This window comes from Convolutriloba macropyga, chromosome 12 (assembly GCF_964194025.1).
Source record: "Convolutriloba macropyga chromosome 12, txConMacr16.3, whole genome shotgun sequence".
NCBI lineage: Eukaryota > Metazoa > Xenacoelomorpha > Acoela > Convolutidae > Convolutriloba > Convolutriloba macropyga.
Genome location: NC_134479.1, coordinates 21,171,122 through 21,189,604, shown reverse-complemented (window position 1 = coordinate 21,189,604; position 18,483 = coordinate 21,171,122). Strand labels below are relative to the sequence as shown.

Below are 18,483 nucleotides of genomic sequence, written 5' to 3'. Positions count from 1 at the left end.
ACTAAAATCATCTTATACGGACAATTTTCCATCTTCGATTTCATTTCAGTAATTGACCTTTACTTAAAGAATCTTTTTTTGTCAACATCAGTGATGCATCAGCACATTTCATTCATGGACTATTTTCGTGTAATAAATGGATTCATTTTGTATTGTGCGTTTTTCAGTCATTGACCTATTTTTGCATCCGAAGTTATTTGGTCGTTGACCCTTTTGGCCCACGCAGCTTTTCGGTCATTGGCAGCTTTTCGGTCAATGACCTATATTTGCATCCACGCCTATTCATTCATTGACCTTTATGGCATAGATAGCTTTCTGGTCGTTGACTCTTTTGGCAACAGCAGCTTTTCGGCCATTGACCTTAAAATGCATACAAGACGCTTTGCTGCATCTTTAAGAGGCCTTAAAACATCTGAAGATTAATAGCTTTAAACAAAATTGAAAAAAGTGAAGCAAAGGATCATTTAAAAAAACCAAATCAGTCACCCGAACATCTTGCGTATTAACTTCTGATGAGAAGAATCGCATCAATCTATTTTATGGAGAATTTTAAAACGTTACACAAAGTTGTCACTGCGGCATTACTATCTAGCTAATTAAAGTAATCTTATATGGACAATTTTCTATCTTCGATATCATTTCGGTAATTAAACTTGAAGAAAACCAAAAAAGAAGAGAAAAGAGAGAGCGAAAGAGAAGAAAAGAGAGGCACAAAGGAGCAAAAAAGCTGAAAGAGAGAAAAGGAAAGAAACAAAATAGAAAAGAAATACAGAAGGAAAAACAGAGAGAAACGAAAGGGAAAAAGAGAAAGGCCGAAAAAGAAAGAGAAAAGACAGAAAAGAAAGAGAAACGAAAGAGAGAAGATCTTCCGAGAGTCAAAAGCAAAACCCGAACAAATGCTTTGCAGCCTAACCTAATTTGCGCTCAAAACTGACAACAATTGATTGTTGATTAATTTTCAGTTGTTTAAACTTCTTATGAGACTGAGATCAAACTGAAAATTAATTAACCTAAATTTTTGTTGTCAGTTTTAATTGAGCAAATGAAGTTAGACTGCGAAGAATTTGTTCGGGTTTTGCTTTTGACTCTAGGAAGATCTTTGCTCTTTCTTTTCTCGTTCTTTTCTGTCTTATTTCTTTCTTTTGTTTCTTTACTGTTCTTTTTCTTCTGCCTTTCTTTTCGTTCTTTTTCTCTTTCGTATCGCTTGCTTTCTTTCTTTCTGAAATTCTTTGTTTCTTTTCTATTTTACTTTCCTTTCCTCTCTTCTTTTTTGCTCCCTTTCGTTACTTTTCTCTTATTTTTCTTTTGTCTTTTTTCTTTTTTGCTTTTTTCTCTTTCTCTTCCGTCTCTTTTCTTTTTTGGTTTCTCGGTTTCTTTTTAATAGCCGCACAGCGATAGCTGGGGCTATTATTGGCCTTCTCTTGGTTTTTTTATTTCGTCGTCGCGATTTTTGTGCGACCATATGACGTCACAACCACTTCAAATTTGCTTTTTGTTCATTCGGTCATGCAATTTTATCTGAAGTGCGTGCGTGACGTCATTTTTCGCTCTTAGTGGAGCAATGTTTTGGTCACACTTGACTTATCTCACTCTCAAAAATGACTTCCTCACTTTGAAGTTGACTTTTTAATTTAATTCAAAGAGATAAGGTGAAATGGGAGTGTGTCACTCTAAATGAAGGTTTTTTGAGGGCAGCTTATACAGGCAGCAAAAACTTGTACAGATTTTAATCAAAATATAACATATCAGCCTTCAATGAAAAGACGATTTTTTGGTCTGTCTTTAATCTTTTTTTGAGACTGCAAAGCTACGAAGCTATTGCGGCTATTTTCTACGAAGCTATTGCGGGTAATCTGCCCGCTATGTTTCTCTTTTGATCGTCTTTTGCGTTTTCACTGTTTCATTCCTGTTGTTCCCCCCTCTCTCACTCTATCTTTTTTCTCTTCTTTTCTCTATTGTTTTTCTTTTCTGCTTTGCGTTTCTGTCTCTCTCTTTTTTCTTTTCTCTCTTTCTTTTCTCTATTTTATTTCTCTCTTTTCTGTTGTTCTTTTCCGCCTTTATCTTCTATTTTTCAGTTCTTCTGCCTTCATTTTCTCTTCTTTTTTGCACTCTTTACTTTTCCCGTCTCTTTTCTTTCTCTATCGCCTTTCTCTTTTTCTCTTTTCTCTTCTTTTGTTTTGCTTTTCTCTCTTTTTTCTCTGTCTTACTTTGCATTTTTTGGTTTCTTTTTTCTCTTTCATTGGTCCTTTTTCGTGTTTTCTTTCATTTCTCTGTTTTTCTCATCTCTCTCTCTCTCTCTCCCTGTTTTTTTTTACATCTCTTGACTTTTCTTTTTGGTCTTTCGTTTTTGCTTTTCTCTTCTCTTCCCTTTCTGTTCTTCTTTTCTGCCTTTTCTTTGTTTCTTTACTCCTGCTTTTTCGTTTTTCTTTTTGCTTTCTTTTCTGTTCTCTTTCTTCTTTTCGTTTTCTTCGGCCTTCCTTTTCTCTCCCATTTTACTCTCTCTCTCTCTCTCTCTATCCTTTTTTCTTCTCTTCTTACTTTTGGTTTCTCGATTTCTTTTTCTCTTTCATTGGTCCTTTTTGTGTTTTCTCATTTTTTTACTGTCTCTCTCTCTCTCTTCTGTATTTTTTTTACCTCTCCTTTTCTTTCTATTCTTTCTTTGCTTTTCTTTTTTCTCTTGCTTTTCGGTTTCTTTTCTCTCTCTTGTTTCTGCCTTTCTCTTCTCTTTTTTCTGTTTTTCTTTTCTGCCTTCTCTATTTTTTCTTTATATTTCTTTTCCGTCGTTCTTTTCTCTTTCTTTTCTTCACTATTTTTTTTCTGTTCTTTTTCCTATTTGTTTTGCTTTCTTTCGTTTCTTCTTTCTCTCCTTTCTCTTTCTCTTTTCTTTTCCGTGGTTTTCTCTCTTTTTTTTCTGTTTTACTTTTTTTAGTTTCTTTTTTCTCTTTCATTGGTCCTTTTTGTCTTTTCTTTCATTTCTGTTCTTCATCTCTCCTGTTTTTTTTACATCTCTTGCTTTTTCTTTTCCGTCTTTCGTTTCTGCCTTTTTCTTCTCTTTTCTCTTTTTTTTCTGTTCATCTTTTCTGCTTTTTCTATTTTAATTCTTTTCTCTCTTTTCCGTCTTTCTTTTTTCTTTCTTTTCCATTCTCTTTTCTGTTCTTTTTCTTCTGCCTACTTTTCTCCCTGTTTTTTGCTCTTTTCTTTTATCTTTCCTCTCCTTTTTTGCTTTTCTCTCTTTGATTGGTCTTTTTTGGGTTTTCTCTTTCATTTATCTGTTTTTCCTCTTGCTCTCTACTGTCTTTTCATCTCTCCCTTTCTCTCGCTTTTTTTTCGGCCGCTCTTCTGTCTTTTTCTATCCTCTTCTCTCTCTTACTTTTCTCTTTCTTTTCTGCCTTTCTTTTCTCTTTATGCTTTTCTCTTGCTCTTTTTCCGTCTTTCGGTTCTGCTTTTCTCTTCACTTTCTGATCTCTTTTTTTTCTTTTCGTCTTTTCTGCCTCTTTGTTCTCTTTCTTTTTCTTTTTTCTTTTCGCTTTCTTTTCTCTGTTCTCTTTCTCTTCTGTTCGCTTTCTTCTGCCTTCCTTTTCCTTCTTTCCTTTTGGTCTCTCTCTCTCTCTCTCTCTGTTTTTTTTTTGCTTTTCATTCTTCTTACTTTTTCTTTTTTGGTTTCTCAGATTTTTTTCTCTTTCATTGGTCCTGTTTGTTTTTTCTTTCATTTTCTTCTTGTCTCTTTCTTTCTCTCTCCTGTCTTTGTTACCTCTCCTTTTTCTATTCTCTTTTTGCTTTTCTTTTTTCTCTTGCTTTTCTTCCGTTTCTGTCTCTCATTTCTGCCTTTCTCTTCTCTGTGTTTTCTTTTTCTTCTGTTCTTCTTTTCTGCCTTTTCTATTTTTTCTTTCTCTCTCTTTTCCGTCGTTCCTTTCCCATTTTTTCTTCACTAGTCTTTCTTTTCTGTTCTTTTTCTTCCTTTTTTTGCTCTTTGTCGTATCTCTCATTCTCTTCTTTCTGTCCATTGTCTTCTTTTCTTTCTCTCTGCTTTTCTCTCTTTTCTCTCTTTTTCTGCCTTTCTTTTCTTGCTGGTTTTGCAGTTTTTTCTCTTTCAATGGTCTTTTCGGTTTTTCGGTTTTTTTAGTTTCTCTGTTTTTTCTCTTTCAGTGGTCTTTTTGTGTGTTTTCTTTCATTTCTCTGTTTTTCTCATCTCTCTCTCTCTCCCTGTTTTTTTACATCTCTTGCTTTTTCTTTTCGGTCTTTCGTTTTTGCTTTTCTCTTCTCTTCCCTTTCTGTTCTTCTTTTCTGCCCTTTCTTTGTTTCTTTACTCCTGCTTTTTCGTTTTTCTTTTCGCTTTCTTTTCTGTTCTTTTTCTTCTATTCGTTTTCTTCTGCCTTCCTTTTCTCTCTTCCATATTGCTCTCTCTCTCTCTCTATTCTTTTTTCTTCTCTTCTTACTTTTGGTTTCTCGATTTCTTTTTCTCTTTCATTGGTCCTTTTTGTGTTTTCTCTTTCATTTTTTTTACTGTCTCTCTCTCTCTCTCTTCTGTCTTTTTTTTTACCTCTCCTTTTCTTTCTATTCTTTCTTTGCTTTTCTTTTTTCTCTTGCTTTTCGGTTTCTTTTCTGTCTCTTGTTTCTGCCTTTCTCTTCTCTTTTCCTTTTTTCTGTTTTTCTTTTCTGCCTTCTCTATTTTTTCTTTATATTTCTTTTCCGTCGTTCTTTTCTCTTTCTTTTCTTCACTATTTTTTTTCTGTTCTTTTTCTTATTTGTTTTGCTTTCTTTCGTTTCTTCTTTCTCTCCTTTCTCTTTCTCTTTTCTTTTCCGTGGTTTTCTCTCTCTTTTTTTTTCTGTTTTACTTTTTTTAGTTTCTTTTTTCTCTTTCATTGGTCCTTTTTGTCTTTTCTTTCATTTCTGTTCTTCATCTCTCCTGTTTTTTTTTACATCTCTTGCTTTTTCTTTTCCGTCTTTCGTTTCTGCCTTTTTCTTCTCTTTTCTCTTTTTTCTGTTCATCTTTTCTGCTTTTTCTATTTTAATTCTTTTCTCTCTTTTCCGTCTTTCTTTTTTCTTTCTTTTCCATTCTCTTTTCTGTTCTTTTTCTTCTGCCTACTTTTCTCCCTGTTTTTTTGCTCTTTTCTCTTATCTTTCCTCTCCTTTTTTGCTTTTCTCTCTTTGATTGGTCTTTTTTGGGTTTTCTCTTTCATTTATCTGTTTTTCCTCTTGCTCTCTACTGTCTTTTCATCTCTCCCTTTCTCTCGCTTTTTTTCTCTTGCTCTTTTGCCGTCTTTCGGTTCTGCTTTTCTCTTCACCTTCTGATCTCTTTTTTTTCTTTTCGTCTTTTCTGCCTCTTTGTTCTCTTTCTTTACTCTTTCTTTTTCGTTTTTCTTTTCGCTTTCTTTTCTCTGTTCTCTTTCTCTTCTGTTCGCTTTCTTCTGCCTTCCTTTTCCTTCTTTCCTTTTGGTCTCTCTCTCTCTCTGTTTTTTTTTGCTTTTCATTCTTCTGGCTTACTTTTTCTTTTTTGGTTTCTCAGATTTTTTTCTCTTTCATTGGTCCTGTTTGTTTTTTCTTTCATTTTTTTTCTTGTCTCTTTCTTTCTCTCTCCTGTCTTTTTTACCTCTCCTTTTTCTATTCTCTTTTTGCTTTTATTTTTTCTCTTGCTTTTCTTCCTTTTCTGTCTCTCATTTCTGCCTTCCTCTTCTCTATGTTTTCTTTTTTCTTCTGTTCTTCTTTTCTGCCTTTTCTATATTTTCTTTCTCTCTCTTTTCCGTCGTTCTTTTCCCATTTTTTCTTCACTAGTCTTTCTTTTCTGTTCTTTTTCATCCTTTTTTTGCTCTTTGTCGTATCTCTCATTCTCTTCTTTCTGTCCTTTGTCTTCTTTTCTTTCTCTCTGCTTTTCTCTCTTTTCTCTCTTTTCCTGCCTTTCTTTTCTTGCTGGTTTTGCAGTTTTTTCTCTTTCAATGGTCTTTTCGGTTTTTCGGTTTTTTAGTTTCTGCTTTTTTTCTCTTTCAGTGGTCTTTTTGTGTGTTCCCTTTCATTTCTTTGTTTCTCTCACTATCTCTCCTGTGTTTTTACCTCTCCTTTTCTCTCTTTCTTCTTTGTTTGTTTTATTTTCTGTCTTTTTTTCTCTCTCTTCCTTTTCTGTCTCTTTTCTCTTTTTCTTTTCTGCTTTTTTCTGCCTTTTTTTTCTTTCTATTTTCTGTCTTTTCTTTTTCGTTTCTCTTTGGTTTCTGAAACCTTTTTGTTTTTCTGTCATCTCTTGCTTGTGTCTTCTGTCTTTCTTTTCTCGCGCTTTTCTGTTCTTTTTTAATTTTTTCTTTTTCCTTTTTTCTTTTCTCCATTAATTTTCTATTTTGTTCTTTCTTTTCTCGCTGTATTTTCTGTTCTTTCTGTTCTCTGTTTCTTCCGTTTTTTTCTCTTCCGTTTCTTTCTTTTTCTGTCTCTTTTCTGTCTTTTTTCTTCCTTTCTGTTTTTTCTCATACATATCCTTCTCATACCTCTGTGTTTCTGTCCTCTTTTGCGTTTTTTTTCCTTTGTTCTTTATCTCTTTTCTAGCTTTCTGTTCAGTGTTTTCTCTCCTTCTTTCATATCCTGTTTTTCTCTCTTGCTCTTGTATGTTTCTGTTCCCCCTTTCTTTGCTCTCTTTTTCTCTCTTTCTGGCTCTTTTATCTTTTTTCCCGCCCTTTCTTTCTTTTCTGTCTTTTCTTTCGTTCTTTTTTCCTCTCACCTTTCTGTTCTTTTTTCTCTTTTTTGTTTCTCTGTTCCGGTTCCTTTTCTCTTACCTTTCTGTCTTTCGGTCATCTCTTGCATTTTTTTCTCTCTTGCTTTTTTGTTCTTTTTCCCCTTTTTTCTCTTATTCGTTCTTTTCCAGCTTTCTTGTCAGTGTTTTCTCTGCTTCTTTCATGTCATATTTTTCTTCTTTCTCTCTCTATATTTCTGCTCTCTCTTTCTTTTTCTCTTTCTTTTTTCTGTCTTTTCTGTTTTTTTCCTGCCCTTCTTATCTATATATTCTGTCTTTTCTCTTTTTTCTCTCTTCTCTCCTTCAGTTCTTTTCTTGAATTTTTAAGCTCCTCGTCTTTGCTCCCTAAACATGCAGCTTAGCGTTTTACCTGCGTTTAGCTAAGTCACCATGTAGAAGTTCAATATCTGTGTACGTCTTCGCGCCCCTTAAATTTGCCAGATAGCAAAGCCAAAAGTAGTTAAACAAAAAACTGTTGGTGTTGGTACTTATATACTAAACCAAACCCATCGGTAGCGTAACGCGGTTGCGGAAAGAAACCCCCACTGTAAAAAAAATCCCACTTCATTTTAGATAGGAAATAAACCCCACGGAAATAAACCCCACTTAACTATTAAAGAACTGCGCATTTAACGCGTTTGGCCATGCCTCGCGGGCCATGGCCATGCCTCAGCGGCGCGTGGGACTTGATATGAAACTATCACAACCGAACAAATTATCAGAACCGAAGTTCAATTTTAAAATGGGAGTTTTTCCGTGGGGGTGTATTTCCTAGAGCCAGCGTAATATAATACACATGGCTATTGAACGAGAGGCAGGGGTTCCAGCACAATATGGTGCAAAAGAAATCTGATTCTTTTAAAACCTATTCCTTTATATGTTTTTTGTGGTGCTTTTGCAGGCCTGCTAGTCTTGTTTTAATTCTCAAAATAACTCGCACAATTCTGCCGCTGACGTTGCCTTGAATGTGTTACTTTTTCGGCATCTTTTGTATTTACTCCGTTTATTAGATTGTGACTTTAATCTGAGTTGCTTTCGTATTTCTCTTTTGAAATCAAGATCGGACATTTCGGATTGGCAACAACGTGACAAACAGTAAAAGAGCAAAGCAGTATACCTATTTTTTCTGCATAAACAGAGAAAAGAATTTTTAAGTTCAACGTTTCAAGCCTTCCTGTCCGTTGCAAACAGTAAAAGAACAAAGCCGTTCACCTATTTTTTCTGCATAAGCACAGAAAAGAATAAAATTTTGTCTTTAACTTCAATCCTTTCTTTCATTGGCTTGGCAAAAATCAAACTTGCGGAGTAAAAATCATGCTTAATCAGCAAAAATGATCCTGTACATTTGGTGCCATAGTGTATTTACGTAGATTTTATAGTTTTGATGCTGATTCCTCTAAAGTTGGTTATCACCGTTTTCGAATGAAAGCAAGTAGTAAAAATTGAAGGGGTCTGGTCTCCAGAAATTGCATTATGTGCAATTGCCTAAATTATAAGACTATAAGCGTTTTGTGTACGTAAATCTTGCATATATTTTGCTTTATTTCAAATTGATGCAAACACTGGGCCACAGAACCCCTTATCTCTTACTACTAACGCACATGCAACTTTTGAAAAACTATCTGAAATTTTTCACAGTCTATAATTGCTCTCGAAGAGAATCAATTATCTTAGAAGTGTGGGTCTGCTTACAACTGGAGAAGTATTGAGATTCTAAAAGTTTTTTTTATAGCTGATGCAATTTTGTTTTGACTTTGGCTTTTGTTTTCGAAAATTCACCTCTCGTTTACCACGTTGACTTCTGTTTTCATACATACCTTAACAGTAGCTTAGTTTGCAATATATAGTTACTAGGAACTGCTGGCAATATTCAAGGTGAAAAGGTCATTTCAAGTTTTTGATCTCATAGATGTCCCTCGTGCCTTTCCTATTAAGCTCCCCCATCCAATTTAACTCGCAAGCAACCCCCCACACCTGCCATTCCTACCTTCTAATCCCATCTAACCGCCTGCGCTCAGTCCGTTCCAACTCCTGACCTCCGCTAAACCCCTACACCTAATCCCCAACACAACTACCTACCTACCCAACCCCTGGGAACCTATATACTCCCCATTTAGTCATCATCCATTGAGTGGAAGACATTTTGTCTAAACGTAAACAAAAGAACCTACTTTACTAGAGTTTAGAGCATTTTATCGGAAGCCTGCGCTTGAGCTGAAAACACTAACTATAGTGTTAGCACATCAGAACAACCTCCGGTAAAGATAGAGTCCAAATAGTGTTTTCTCATCCAAACCCACAAAAATTTCTATATATGTTCAGCAATCTGGCGATGTAAATCAAAGCAAGGCAACAAATGACCTAGAAACGTTTAGTAAGACCACCACATTGTCGTCTGTTACTGAAGTATTACTTCAGGTGACCGAACTACTGTTGGTCATCTCTTCGTATTAAGATAGCAAGGCTCTACTTTTGAGTGATACCGCTTGCAGCAACTCTTGAGTGACGCGTAGTCTCGCAGATAGACTCTGTTTGCACGGTAGATCTCAAAAATTCACTGTCAAAGGTATGGATACTCAAGAGGTAATCGACACAATGGTAGTTGAATTGAACGCAAAACCAAAGGACCATCAAGATTTCGATCCCTTTATCATTACTCCGTTCGTGAAAGAGAAACTAAGTGGCGGCTCAGACGTCATTAATGTACCCGCAATGCAGGAGTTTTACCCGCATTTAGCTGCCATTGTTCTTGTACAATATTGCTACGAAGACATTGAGATGATACCTGGACAGGATGTGTATCATGTCATCCGACCTTTAGAGTACTTCGCTACCGACGAGAAGTGCTAATTCGTTGCCGTAAAGCCACCCATAGGTTGGGTCCTAAGTGGTCCAATAACCGTCAAGCTCGTGTTTAATCTCTACTTGCCTCAAGGTTTATATAGAACATGACAATGAGTTAAAAAAAATCGTGTTACGATATATTCGTTTGGAGAAGTCGTTTGAAGAAAACAATCAGGTCGACCAACGATCTGCAGCAGATGCATGGGCTCCCCAAAGGCCTTCAGGATACCACTGTACACAGTGGCCTCAGATACGACGTAGGAGTGTTGTGGGCAGCATACATCAACTCCCAAATAATTACTTCTCCCTTGTGCAACTCAAGTCTCTTGAAAAACGGTTGGCCAAAGATGAAGACCTTAGTGAGAATTATAATAGTCCCATCACGGAGATCTACACAAAGGTACGTAATTGAGCTTGCGGATGCTCACAAGGTGGAGAACCCGTCCGGTGAAGAGTGGTACCTGGCGAACCATCCGGTTTTAAACCCAAACTAGCCGGGGGGGGGGTAAGGTGCGTATGTTTCTCAATAGAGCACCACAATTTCACGGTGCGTCGTTGATCAAGTCCTTACTGGCCTTGATCTGCTCCAAAACCCTAGTTATGCACTTCCCCGCTTCCGGCAACAGCCATATGCCGTCTCTGCTGACATCAAGGAATCGTTTCTGCAGGTTGGAGTTTTACCATTAGACCAACCATCAATTCGTTTTTTGTACCGGGAGCACCCCACAACTAAAAATGTAGTGTATCAATACACGCGCCATATCTTTAGGCTAAAGACTTGTCCACTTGCGCTAACTATGCTCTACAAAGCACTGCGAGTGAAATAGCCTAGTTTCCACCGGCAGCAGCAAAGGCGTCCTTGAATTGAAAACTTTTACATGGCAATTTCACCTTGACGCAGGGGAATCTCTTGAAAGCGAACAATAGATCGAAGGAATTGGTATATCTTTTCCATCTAAATGAAATCAATTAGTCAAATCTGACTGATCGAATTAATGGTGCTCTGCAATCTGCTGAGCCCGAGGTTATTGCTTCATGCCAGGAGTCATCGCACGTGCTCGGGCTCACTCTAGTGGGATCACTCTAATGAGACCATAGCTCTGAGTACGGGTACCAGCTGCGCTATTACCAAGTCTATTTAATTCTAGCTTTTGTGTCGAAGGTCTTTGACCGCTTTTGTCTTGGCGCACCGTATACTGTCGGTGCTCGACTGCATTGGCATGATGAGCTCCCGCAAGACAAGGTCCTAATGTTTTTGGGTTGGAGTGAGGACTTACAGAAGCTTGAAGACACCAAAATCTCTCGAAGTAATTTTTACTGGACACTTTGATAATCTTGAATTGCGTTTGTCGACAGTTCCCAGCATCCTACGGACAACGAAAAAAAAACAGAGATAATGTTTGTATTGGAGAAATCGCGTTTGGCGCAAATGAAAGTAATGACTGTCGCAAAACTCGATTTGCAAGCAGATCTACTTGCCAATCGGCTGAAAAGCGATGTTATTCGGGCACTAACTGTAAGTGTTAACCAAGTACTCATGTGGGCAGAGACAGCACGACCGTTCTTCAGTTGATTAACTCTAATGAAACAGAAATATTTGTTGCAAACTGCGTTTGCGAAATTTTGTAGAATGGGTCAAAGGTCAACTTTTATTAACTAATCCAAGTTTGCCGTTCGTACCGAACAAAGACGTCTTGAATAACATCAAACTTGGCATCATCAAAGCAATTACTATGGAAAACACTGTATATTTGTCTTTATCTGTTGAAAACAGACAATTCCCGTTCCGTCGTTTTTTCCATTTGATAAATTTAGTTCTTATCAAAAAAAATTGCGAATTGCCGCATACGTTCGCAGACTTTCATCGAAAAATGCCGAATACCGGAACCTTGATGGTAGCATTACTGACCCTACTGAGCTTGACGAAGCCGAGCGTCATCTCCAGTACTTCGCACAAGGAGAGTACTTTGAAACCAAAAGAAAGCTTCCTCTTGAACAAAAATCGGTAAAACGGAGCAGCCGAATCGCTTAACACGACGTTCGTTTGTTCAAATTAACTTATTCAGTCCTCTGGCCGCATCAAGCAGTTAATTGAAGTTGGTTTTAACGTTAAACATTCCATCGTCTTAGATGCACGTCACCTTTTTGAAAAGTTGTTCCTTGTACACACATGTACCCTCAGGGAGTTGAATACCTAAGATGAATTATTCAGGAACCCTATACAGTAGGGAAACTAAAATCATCATTGCGCTTCATCAAAGCCCGCTCTCTAAGGTGCAGAGAATTCAAAGCTATAACTATGTGACCAATCATGTCTGACTTACCTAAAGAGAAATTTGATTACCAGTCTCCTTCCTTGACGAACACTGGCGTTGACTACTTCGGACCGTTTTATGTAGCTGTTCGTCGTACTACTGAAAAAAGGCGAGGATTCGATCTGGTCCCGTCGGGTTAGAGATTACGTACCGACGCTGAACCGGCGTTCTAAATGGGAGACGCCTGCCGAGCAACACATTAAGACCGGTGACTTGGTTTGGATAATTGAGAAAACCAACCCTTGTGGTTCTTACCCTACAGCTCGGATCACAGAACTCCGTTACGGCTCCGATAGAGTCGCAAGATCCGCCGCTCGCCCGTTCGCTCGTCCGTTTTCCCAACATCTTTCGAGCCGTAGATAAAGTAACTAAAAGAATATTAACCAATCAGATTCGAGTATTTCAAACGTTAATTGTAATTGTTCTACAACAAGAGTCTGATTGGTTGATATTCTTTTATTTACTCCGCAACAGTATGAACAGTCATTACCAGGCAACTGTTTTAGTCGATTAAAACTTAGTGATTGAAGTTTCAAGGTTATGTGCAACAATAATAATAATAATTGTGGTTTCTGCGTAATCGCAGTGGAACAGCATTAGGCCTACAGTAGCCTGTTTTCAGCTGCCCTTTTTCTTATTATTCCCCACATTTCAGACTGATCTTTTCATGAGCAGCATTGCTCTTGAATTTTCTAATAGGGACATTTGCTTACGGTTTCTGGCAACGTGCTTGATCGGATTCCTGGTAGGGTTTTCTGTTCATAGAAAAGTAGGAGGAAAGTTTTAGGCGTAAATTTTTGAGGGTAATTGTACAGGTCATTTAACATCCTTTTTCTGTTTTAGGTATCGCAATGTTCTTCATTCAGTTTTCTCTTACAATACTTACAAACTCAGATCAGAGAGCTGCCACGGTTATTCGGAACAACTGGACGGGGATTGCAGTTAAACTGGTGGTGATGTTCATTATTCTGCCAATTTTGTTTCGGATCATTCCAGAAATGCCTTTTGGGGATATTTCAGGCATCTTTTCATTTTTTTCCTTTAAAAAGCGTAAACCTAATTATGTTAGTAATCTCTCCTCTAGCTTATCATGAAGATTTTGAGAACAACAGGTGGTATTGTCATCATAACAGCTTAAAAGGTGCAATAAAGTGCGTTATTGGTACTTTATTGCGATGCAAAACGGACGATTAGCTTTTTCTTGAATTTTTGTTTGATTAAGTGCTTTCAAACAAAGTTTAAATCAATTACTGTAGTAAGGTGAGTCTTATGCAAAATTCTTCCTTGACTATTTTGACGTTGCTTATAATTTTTTGTTTCCGGACATCTTGCGTTCTGCGTGATCTGATTTTGGTCACCCTAGAGGAGAGCGAGCGAAAAGGGGGCTGAGCGAAAAGCGTCAATGTGCTTTAAAGTGAATTGAGAGATTGGTGTTTAAACAAACTTTTGGTTTTTGAGAGATTTTTTTTTTAGTTCTACCATTTAACATCCACGTTTTCTAATGGTGCTTAGATGCATTTTTGAATGCCTAAATGGATACCATTTTGAATACCCCTTTCCCCGTCCACCCTCATCCACGTGGTGTTTGGACTCTCTCTCTCTCTCTCTCTATCGTTCAGCCCTCCCAACCCTATCCCACCAACCGCTTGACCCCAATATTTATTTTTATGACCATTTTATGAGCCGTATGTTTTGGTACTCCAAACATAAACACGCAATTTCATACCAATTTTTACAATTTTTCTCATGTTTTTTGAAAATTTTTCTGATTTTTTGACTTTTTTCAGCTCTAGGTGGCACGAAACTTCCTCTGGGGTTTAATAGTAGATTACTACATAGTTTTTAGTGGTAATGAATCGATTTTCAACATTTTATCATCACGAATTTGCAATTTCAAATTTTTCAACATCTATTGTCATTATTTAAATTTTTCCAGCCCCAGGAGCCAGAAAACGTTCTATACGGTTTGATATTAGGTTTACTGAAAATTTTATTTAGGCCATTCAATGGTTTTCAACATTTCAATATCACAATTTTTTTGATAATCTTTGAAATTTTTTCAAGTTTTTTTGAAAATTTTCGACGTTCTTTAGGTTTCTCCAGCCTCAAGGACCAATAATCTCCTCTAGGGTTTGATGATAGATTAATTCATGTTTCTGGCATGAAAATAGATATTAACATTTTAATGTCACGAATTTTAGCAATGTTTTGATTGAAATTGCAATTTTCAAGTTTTCTAAAACATTTGTCTTTTGTTCAGTTTTTTTGGCCTATGCTGCCAGGCAACTTCCTTTAGGGTTTGATAACATGTTACTGCATGGTTGCTAGTCGTAAGGAAATGGTTTTCAATTATTCAATATCACAAATTCTTACAATATTTTGATGAAATTTGATTTTTTCAAATTTTCTTAAATTTATCATATTCCAAATTTTTCGATATTTTGGAGCCAGTGGAACTATTTAAGGCTTGAAACAGGGAAACTGGATAGTCTATGGAAACAATTAAAGGGTTCTTAAGATAATAATATTACTAATTTTACCAAGATTTTTTTAAATTGTGAATTGTTTATAAATTTTTTGGAATTTGTCTTTTCTGGTTGTAACGATGGTTGCTGGCCAGCAAATTTGTTTTCCAGTTTGGTAATGGGCTGCTTCACATAACTTCATTGCAATCAAACGGTTTTGAAATTTCCTGCAAAATATAGAAACGTTAAATTTTTTAATTTTCAGTTTTTTGTACGATTTGTCATATTTTTCAATAATCTACCTTTAGTGGCAAGTAGATCATTTTCAAGGCTTGTGCGTGAGTAATTGAATTTATTGAATTGTATCATATTGAATTGGCCTTCAGGTTAAAAGTTTTAGCATTGATTTTTGTTTGTTTAGTGTTTAACTGTTTTAGTTTATCAACTACTACTTTGTCTTTTCGGCTGGGATTGTTCGATTGATCTTTTGGTCAGGTGAATTCTGTTTTTCATTCAATTCTTTGGATTGTATTTCAGGACTTGTCCTGCTATGTTGTTTTAATTCGTCGTCTCCATCGATGATTCTTACGACCTGACTTCTTGGAATTGACTTCTTGGAATTGACTTCAGTGACTTCTATTGCTTTGCAGTTAAAATTTGTGTGTCTGACGTCATTTCTGCTTTTAGGTCAATTGCGTGACTTACCTCACTCACAAAAATGACTTCTTAACTCACTTATGGAACTTTAAATTTTATGAACATAAAATAGTGTGCATCTAAGTAGTGCCAAACTTATATGCCCTAGTTCTTGAGTATTAGTCTTCAGCTTTTGATTTCGAATATCAATTTTGAAAAATATCTCGTAGCGCTTTTTCCCTATAGACTGTATATGTAAAAAAAATTGACAGTCCGAATCTAACCCAAAAAGTGTAGTTGTCTAAAGGACTGGTGGTCGATCTGTCTATCTTTTTTCTGTAGTTGTTTCAATTCATGGAAGGCCACAAGCGTCTATCGCGGCTATTTTCCGGCAATCTGCCGGCTATGTTTGTTTGGTTTTATTTTTCTGCTCTGATGGTTTTCTTTGTTTGGGCGGTCATGTGCTGTTGACATCAAAGAATATTTTGTAAAAATGTTGATAGTTAGGGGTTTCATTTCATGTTAGTAGTTCGGTTTTCCATTTCTTTGGATTGTATTTCAGGACTTGTCCTGCTATGTTGTTTTAATTCGTCGTCTCCATCGATGATTCTTACGACCTGACTTCTTGGAATTGACTTCTTGGAATTGACTTCAGTGACTTCTATTGCTTTGCAGTTAAAATTTGTGTGTCTGACGTCATTTCTGCTTTTAGGTCAATTGCGTGACTTACCTCACTCACAAAAATGACTTCTTAACTCACTTATGGAACTTTAAATTTTATGAACATAAAATAGTGTGCATCTAAGTAGTGCCAAACTTATATGCCCTAGTTCTTGAGTATTAGTCTTCAGCTTTTGATTTCGAATATCAATTTTGAAAAATATCTCGTAGCGCCTTTTCCCTATAGACTGTATATGTAAAAAAAATTGACAGTCCGAATCTAACCCAAAAAGTGTAGTTGTCTAAAGGACTGGTGGTCGATCTGTCTATCTTTTTTCTGTAGTTGTTTCAATTCATGGAAGGCCACAAGCGTCTATCGCGGCTATTTTCCGGCAATCTGCCGGCTATGTTTGTTTGGTTTTATTTTTCTGCTCTGATGGTTTTCTTTGTTTGGGCGGTCATGTGCTGTTGACATCAAAGAATATTTTGTAAAAATGTTGATAGTTAGGGGTTTCATTTCATGTTAGTAGTTCGGTTTTCCATTTCTTTGGATTGTATTTCAGTAATTGTCCTGCTATGCTTAATTACTCTTAAACAAAGTTTCAATCGATTATATAGGTACCGCAGCGTTCTTACAATTTTTCAACTGAGTCCCAGCTGTTTTCAAACACGGGATACATGTGTAACAACTTGGAAGGTATCAAGTGGCTGAGCAGCTCTTGTAGAACTTTACGCCTTGCTAGTCTTTTTAAGTATGCGATTCATCGAAACATGATGAGACGTAAATTCACCGTGTCAAGGTTGATTCATAATCATAAGAGTTTGGCTCCCCAGTCTCCTCCTCAGTCCCACCAGATACTCCCATTATCGAAAGCGAAATCAGAAATCCAAGTGGGATGAACCCATAAAGACATGTTTTAGATACCCATTATTAATAGCCGCGAAGCGACAGCTGAGGCTATTATTGGCCTTCTCTTGGTTTTTTTATTTATTTCGTCGTCAAGATTTTTGTTTCGACCAAATGACGTCACAACACTCAAAATCTGTTTTTTGTTCATTCGTTCTTGCAATTTCAACTGAATTGCGTGCGTGACGTGATTTTTCACTTTTAGTGGAGCTAGTTTTTTGTTCATTCGCGTGATTAAATTTTTGGTCATACGTGACTTTGACTCACTCTCAAAAATGACCTCCTCAATCTGAAATTGACTTTTCTTTGCTTTAATTCAAAGAGATAAGGTCAAATGAGTGCTTGTCACTAATTGAAGGTTATTAAAGAGCAGCTACTAGAAACAGCAATAAATTATACAGATTCTTAATCAAAATTTAATATCTCAGCTCTTTATGAAAAGAATAAGTTTCTTTTTTGGTCTGTCTTTTTTACCTTCTTTTCGAGACTACAGATCTATGAAGCTATTGCGGCTATTTTGTGGCAATTTGCCAGCTATGTTTTGAACATTGATACCAGGTCTATAGTTCATTGGTATTGATGCTATGACCTGTATCATCTGAGTAAGGAACAGGAGCATATCTGACTACAAAATTTAATCAAAATCTCGCACTTCAAAAGTTTTTTTTTACAACAATCAATTACTTGCTTCTTTCAATCCCAATCGCGGTTATGGGAATCATTGGTGGCTATTTTCGGCATTCTGCTAAGTATGTTTGAGTTTATTGCCCTGAAGCAGACGGAACAATCGAAGTGAACCCCTGCCTGTTGTTTTATAGTTTTTTTAGCCATTAGTCCAACGTTTGTGGGTTATATTTTTTATGGCTCTCCAGTTGGTTCTTATTGATTTTGTAATATAGGTCCCAGGTGCCCATAGTTAAAATAGGTCTAGACTGGTTGAAAAATTTTGTCAATCTACTTTATGAGTTATTACTAACAGCCGTGATCGACTCAAGCTACTAATATTTAGGGAGCTATACTTTATTTAGTTTTACTATTTGTCCAAGATGTTTGTATAACACAAGTCACAATCTTCCCATTCAATTTCTGGCTTTACTGACTGACTGTTTAAACTGAACAAAATTTTTAACGATTTTACCTAATAAAGTGAGCACGCTGAAAGTCAAAAGAGCAAAATGAAAAGAAGATAAAATCATTTCTTAAGTGTACTTGTATGATAGCCTCCTTTCAACGTTTCCATTAGAGTGTTATCAATGTAGGTACTGTTTTTTTGCTGTACTTTTTACGTCGTAGGTTTTAGGATGACAGTATTGTTTTGGAAGACAAACATAAAAAAAGCTCACTGCAAATTAAAAATGAGTTTTGTAGTAGTTTTAGATATTCTGTCAAAATTGTTCTTTTCTGTCTCAATATAGTATTTAAAATTCTAAGAATTTTCGTGTTATCTGGCAGCATCGCCTTTTTTATTAGCCTCGAAGCAATAGCTGAGGCTATTGTTGGACTTCTCTTGTCGTTTTTATTGCGTCGAGGATTTTCTTCGGAGAATCGGTCGGCATAAATTTTGCTTTTTTAGTATTACGAGGTTGTTGGTTATTCAGAGCTATTCTTGAATTTTTTATAGAACTATTTCAATGGTTAAACTTTGTAAGATTAGCTGTCAATTTAGCGGTTATTTTTTGTAAGAATTGCGATTTTTAGCGGTTAATTTTTTTTCGCATGAACGTTGAAAAAAAAATTTCAACGCTTAAATTTTTTTTCACCGCATTCATCGCATTGAGCGCAAATCTTACACTTTTTAATCAAATTCACCGCAAATCTTACATCTTTTAGCAATTCTTAGCGGTGACAAATCTACCCGGGAAAATAATTTTTAAGACTTCAGTACAAAGAGCCTATAATTCTGATTTGTTTCTGCGAAACATCAGTACCTACTTAGAAAAGATG

The 18,483-nt window shown here is 36.3% G+C and overlaps 2 protein-coding genes across 7 annotated transcripts in view; one reads left to right on the top strand and one right to left on the bottom strand.

Moving 5' to 3' along the window:
* LOC142351140 (uncharacterized) overlaps positions 1–18,483 on the top strand; it is a 60,651-nt gene that overhangs the window by 15,403 nt on the left and 26,765 nt on the right. For all 6 annotated transcript variants that reach the window (XM_075403249.1, XM_075403254.1, XM_075403250.1 and 3 more), the window contains exon 5: positions 12,715–12,891. In XM_075403249.1, the coding sequence (XP_075259364.1) occupies positions 12,715–12,891 (177 nt within the window). The remainder of the gene's footprint in view (positions 1–12,714; positions 12,892–18,483) is intronic.
* LOC142350930 (uncharacterized) lies at positions 3,289–6,774 on the bottom strand. The gene is made up of 3 exons (XM_075402957.1): positions 6,756–6,774; positions 3,930–4,067; positions 3,289–3,365 (listed from the first exon to the last, which is right to left on the bottom strand). Exons 1-3 carry the CDS (start codon positions 6,772–6,774, stop codon positions 3,289–3,291), a joined length of 234 nt encoding a protein of 77 aa, XP_075259072.1.

What these genes read in the sequence shown, in the direction of transcription:
- LOC142350930 (XM_075402957.1), bottom strand. An exon ending in AGAACAGAAAAGAAAGACTA is followed by an intron (nt 3,366 to 3,929) that starts GTGAAGAAAAAA and finishes GAGAAAAGTAAG; the next exon opens with AGAGAGAAGAGGATAGAAAA.